The sequence below is a fragment of the Pundamilia nyererei genome, unplaced genomic scaffold (genome assembly GCF_000239375.1).
Source record: "Pundamilia nyererei isolate P.nyererei 1_Seehausen unplaced genomic scaffold, PunNye1.0 scaffold00153, whole genome shotgun sequence".
Classification (NCBI taxonomy): Eukaryota; Metazoa; Chordata; class Actinopteri; order Cichliformes; family Cichlidae; genus Pundamilia; species Pundamilia nyererei.
The window spans coordinates 665,865-671,508 of NW_005187554.1; the positions used below are offsets into that span (position 1 = coordinate 665,865).

Consider the following 5,644-nt stretch of genomic DNA (forward strand, 5'->3'; position numbering starts at 1 on the left):
TTCTTCCAAAAATACTACTTTATGCTTGTCAAAGGTCACATCATTCACTGCAGCTAAAGGAAAACAAGTAACAACATCATTCCCTTCAGTGGGATTCGGGGTCAAATTTAGGAACAGGGGGAATACACCTAAAGTCTGCTTTCTGCTTCAGTTTATCCTCACAGCATCAAGTAAAGACCAAAGAATGTTAGAATGTTAACATAACACTTTAAATACCTCACTTGCACACACTGAAGAGGGAGGCGTTCACTCATGTAATATTTCAATTATTTATTCTTAAAAATGGTTCAAAAAGCATGTTAAGGAAGTGAATGTGATCAGTTAAGAAAGAGTGGGGAGAGGATGAGGTCACACAGTTTAAGAATAAATGTATAGCTGTAAAAATGGCAAACTGCATGACCAAAGAAAGCCGACACATTCATTCATTCAGAATGGGTTTGTGTGGCACTCTGTGGGGCAATGCTAAGTGTAACAACACAAATTTAACAAAAAAAACACTTAGCTTATTATAATTTCCTAAGATTAAACTAACAACTAAAATTTGAAAAACATAACTGAAAACATATTGAAACAATGATGTGTACTTAAAAGGCTAAGTATATGGCATTGTCTTTTATTTTTGTATTTGCTAAATATTGATGCATAGGTTTAGTGAGTATTCTGGGATGTCTATGACTATGTATCAATTCTATTTGCAACATGCTGTCCTTGTATGTTATAAAGTTCTTGCTATACATATACTGCTTGTGTTTCCAAATGCAGTGGAAAAAGAAGATAGTATACAAACCAGTGGAAAGTGTCAATTAGCTCCACTGTTCTTCTGTGATTTAATCAGACAGTGGTGACATGATATCGCTTCAGTTAGCTGATATGAAGTTGTACAATGATCAGTAGCTGCTCTGATTACTCTCCAACATTCTTTGTCTTTTTAGATCATTGACTGCTGTGGTCCTGTATCTTGTCCATGCTGTCTCTCTTTAACGAACATTAAGCCTTGTCCTTAATTAATCTCAGTGGCTAGAGTGGATCAAACCCACTGGCTGCACCCATTGATCCCAAAGAAGAAAGACTCTTGAAAAGATGATTATATCTCAGCTAACATGCTCCATTGTGCAGTCTGGTGAGTATTTGACTTGTTGCCTGATAGATGAGCATGACTTAAATAAGGAGTTGGGGTCAGTGGTTATATTTACTTTTTACAGGAGGAGGAGCTGTGTGTGCGACAGTAGCAGGATATAAAATGTGACCTCTCCATCTCTGCACATCTCTTCTAGAAGCCTGAGTGTGACAGTGTGTACCACCATGAAGACCTGCGTGCTGTTATCACTGCTGCTGGCGTTGGGTTGTGTGACCATCAATGGTGCACCAGTGGAGCGTGGTGGCATGGAGCCAGGTTCATGTGAAGACGCATCAACAAAAGCAGATGCTGAACTGGCTCTTACCAAAATCAACCAGGACAGGAAGGAGGGCTACGTCTTCAGCCTGCACCGCCTGTCCAACGCCCACACAAAGAGACATGTAAGCCATGCTGCTGCTTGCAGTAGCAAACCAGTTCAGTTCATTGCATTTCTGTTTGTTTACTGGAGCACTTTTAGTTTTCAGTAAAATCCAGACATTTAAAGGGTTGTGACTGAAAAGCGTTTGGCTGAAATCTGGAGACAGAGCAGCAACCGTTACAGCACAATTGCACAGAAAGATGGGCAGAAAGGAACTATTAGACCTGCAACACTAAAAAACTAGTGTTTGTATTTTGCAAGGGGTCAAGCTTACAAATCAGGAGATTTCACAGATCTCGGGAAGTAAAACCAGAAACTGTTGTTAAATTCTGTTAAGGTTTTAATGACTGTAAATGTTTGTGTTTTTGACAAAACTGTATGTGTGCGTGTTACAGGGAGATAACGGTGTGGTCTCCTACCTGACTCTGGATGTCGTGGAGACCAAATGCAGCGTTCTCAGCAAGAAGGACTGGAAGAGCTGTGAGACTCGTCCCACTGCAAACATGCCGGTTAGAAAAGACACACACCCTGCAAGTGCATGTACTCACACTGTTCTGCTCAAGGCTTTCTTGAGTAGTTGTTATAATAAAATAGTTTTTATTATATTTTTATTTTCTTAATCGATAAGGTTTTTGTTCCATAAGCATTACTTCAGAAGTTGGAAGGGGAAAAAGTCATGTGGTGTATTGATATATTGTATTTGTGTTTGCAGGTATATGGACAGTGCAAAGCTGCTATCTTCATCAACAAGGTGCACAGAGTGGAGCGTCTCTACAAATACAGCTGTGTTATCAGACCAGGTATGAAAATTACCGCATCTCTTTGTTTCACCTATTTCCAATTTTCCTTGCAAAACATTAAGAAATGACGTGTAGGGCAACACTTGGCACTACATGTCAAAATCTGGGACAGCGCTTTTTTTGCACACCACAAAATGTATGAAAATTTGAAGACATTTTTTGTTCTGCTCAGTTCCTGCAGCTAGAGTACATGAGATGTATCCTGACTGCCCAACTTTAATTCACCACGACAATAACAACGTTCAGAAGACTGTGTCCCACTCTCTGGAAAAGTTCAACAAGGAAAGCGGACTCGCCAATCGTTTTGCTCTCCTCAAAATCTGCCGTGCTGCAGCAGGGGTAAGCTTACCATACCTCCAAAAGGAACATCAGCACATGTGACATAATGTATCCTGTCATCTTAACTTCCATAACACACAGTGTCAAGGCTGAGAATATTGTGACTGAATTTCTGACACCAGAGATTAGTTGAAATCACACAAAAATATCCTTCTTAGAGGTTAATCTAAAATCTTTATCAATAAATGACTAAATACTGGCTTTCCATCAAACCTCATGGGCCTACTTTTCATGTTCAACACTTTTTATTCCCACCACTCTAGATTACTTAATAATTCCTCTGCAAATGATTTTCTCAATTAAACATTTGTTTATTTGTGTGTTCAGATGGCCATGAGTATGTATTACAATGTGGAATTCAGCATCCAGGAGACCATCTGCCCCAACAGCGCAGAAGCAACAGCTGAGAAGTGCCCCCTCATGAACTGCGAGTTCGCCGTGAGTCAAGATAAACACTTCACAACTTTTTTATTTTATCTGAACTGAATTTTTTTAAATGAGAAATTTTGATCAAACTGCTTGATGAAATTACTCCACTGTGGCTTCTCCAATCAGGGGGCTATCAGTTTTTATCACTACAAGCAAAGTCCTCTGTTTACAGTCAAGCCTCGAGCAAGGATGTGTTCTAGCTTTATATTACTGGCTAGTTTACGTCAGCAGGAGATTATTCCTAGATTCAGTTTTTCTAATTCTTAAACCTTAGTAAAATGAGCGTTCCTCTCTGCTCTTTGTTCCTCTTTTTCTCTCCTCAGCACAAGGGCTTCTGTAAGGCATCCCTCTACCACTCCCCCACTAATGATGAAATCATTGACGTAGAGTGTGAGATCTATGAGCCTGAGGTAAGTCTTATCAGGATACGATCTCTGTATTTTTTTTAACATCTTTCAATAGCACAGAAAACATACAGGATTGAGTCTAAAATTTAAATTTATTAGAATAAAACCTTTGAAACTTTTGTCTCCCTCTTGAACAAATATTTGATCTTGAACAAATGAACACAAACTGTTGACTCTAATTAGGAAAAACTACAAAACAGGGGATTTGTGTTTGTCCTAGCAGTTGGTTGCTTCCTTTATTGGACAGCAAGTCTTCCTCTGTATGTCAAGTTTTATTTTGATTTTTTATCTGTGATGTCAAACACTTTTTTTTCGTTCCTAATGTTCATCATACTTCTACATACAACCTGTAAACTGTGATACCACAGGAACCAGAAGAATTTCTCCGTTGCTTAGTTAGTGGCAGGTTTTACTTTGAAACAATGGTGCTTGGTAGGATGGTGAAAAGCAGGATCCAGCTAGTCAACCTTACACAGTGTCATCTTTACAGTCGTAACATTTAAAGTAAAAGTTGATATCTTGTTTGTGCTCTAGACTGTTTCAAGCTCTAACGTTACAAAATCAGATGATACAGCTAAATTCTCACCAGGGCAATCAAAATATCATTGAATGATTCGATTTAATTTCCTTTAATTTTTTTTTATATAACACCAATTCAAAACAACAGTGACCTCGAAGTGCTTTATGTTGTAAAGACCCTATGATAATAAAAAAAGCAACTCCAACAATCACCAACAATTACAATATAGGAGTTTTTCCAAATTAATACTGTAAAGAAAAATGAAAATAGTGGTAAAAGTTCACTTGACTTTTAATGAGAAATGCAGTGATTAGCTTTCATCCGGTAGTCGCTATAGATTGTGATCAAATCATAGAATCCTTATGGGGCCATTAGCAGAAGTTCAGATTGTAATTCTTCCATCTTGACTTAATTTTTTTAAAATACCTTCTTCTTAAACAAGACAGCTTCATTTTCTGGTCACCATTAAATTTGCTCCCATCTGAAGGAGGTCAGATTTTGTAAGCACTTATTCACAGGGCCACTGGATTTTGCTTTACTGTGATGTACCGTATACTCTTTATCTCTTCTCCAGGCTGCTGAGAGAGAGAAGAAGCTACACCTGCTGGGCGGAGAGACTGACCACAGCCACAATGACACACACTCACACAGCCACGACCAAGACCAAACGCACGACCACGTACACGATCACACCAAGAGCCACTCTCATCATGACCAAACCCACAAGCATGCTGACAACCACGATCACCACCACACACATGACCATGCCACAGGCAGCACACACAGGCACGCTCATGACCACTCCCATGACCACAGTCACAGCCACGATCACGTGCACACTCATCACGACAAAGCACACAACCACAGCAGTGACTTTCCCAACCAACACCACGACTACAAGCACGCTGAAGGTGTGCACACCCATGAACATGATCACGAGCTGGCTCTGGACCACGATCACAAGCATGGTCACCTGCATGAACACGAGCACCACCACCATCACCACGAGCACGAACATGAGAACGCACCCCACGACCACCCAGAAGGCATGGTGACAATGCTGCCAGCTCTGGGCCAGCCTGTGACCCTGCCTTCCTTCCCTGATGTCCCTGCTGGTGGCCCTGAGCTCGGAGTCACTCTCCCACTTAAGCCCAACCCCCAGATTCCTGGAGAAATGGACCCTGCTATCGAGCCCTTCCCAACCTCAGTCTCAGACCAGTGTCCTGTCCCAAAGGCAGGACGTGACCTGGTGGAGAAACTCTTTGCTGAGGACGCTTTTTTTATGCTTGCTGTATAACATGGCCAATGGAACTGTTTTAGATGTACACAATGACTCAAGTGTAACAAAGAATGGAAAACTATATGATATATGATGCATTTGCAATAAAAACATTCACAATCATTGTAACACATCACTTCTCACATGTCTAGCTTCTTATCCTAAGCATCAAAAATGAATGCCTAACCCAAGACCCTTGGCCTAAACCTAATTGTAACGGGAATGACGTACCTGACCACATAGTTCACTCGTTTAATCAGAATCAGAATCAGAAAGGGGTTTATTGCCAAATGTTGAGCAGGTTTACAACATTAGGAAATTGCTGCGGTGCTTCAGTGCAAACATAGTGTCATAAATAGCACTTAAATAGTGTC

At 40.4% G+C, this 5,644-nt stretch overlaps 1 protein-coding gene across 1 annotated transcript; it reads left to right on the forward strand.

Moving 5' to 3' along the window:
• The first annotated feature begins 1,302 nt into the window (after window positions 1–1,302).
• On the forward strand, window positions 1,303–5,288 carry LOC102202440 (fetuin-B-like). The gene is made up of 7 exons (XM_005745080.1): window positions 1,303–1,518; window positions 1,892–2,005; window positions 2,209–2,296; window positions 2,469–2,635; window positions 2,963–3,073; window positions 3,388–3,474; window positions 4,566–5,288. The coding sequence occupies exons 1-7, from the start codon at window positions 1,303–1,305 to the stop codon at window positions 5,286–5,288; spliced, it is 1,506 nt and encodes a 501-aa protein (XP_005745137.1).
• Window positions 5,289–5,644: the final 356 nt, after the last annotated feature.

Excerpts from the sequence above, each read along its gene's own strand:
- LOC102202440 (XM_005745080.1), top strand. The coding sequence starts at position 1,303 with ATGAAGACCTGCGTGCTGTTATCACTGCTGCTGGCGTTGGGTTGTGTG. Across the intron at positions 1,519-1,891 it reads ACGCCCACACAAAGAGACAT|GGAGATAACGGTGTGGTCTC; the intron begins GTAAGCCATGCT and ends TGCGTGTTACAG. Across the intron at positions 3,475-4,565 it reads GTGAGATCTATGAGCCTGAG|GCTGCTGAGAGAGAGAAGAA; the intron begins GTAAGTCTTATC and ends TCTCTTCTCCAG.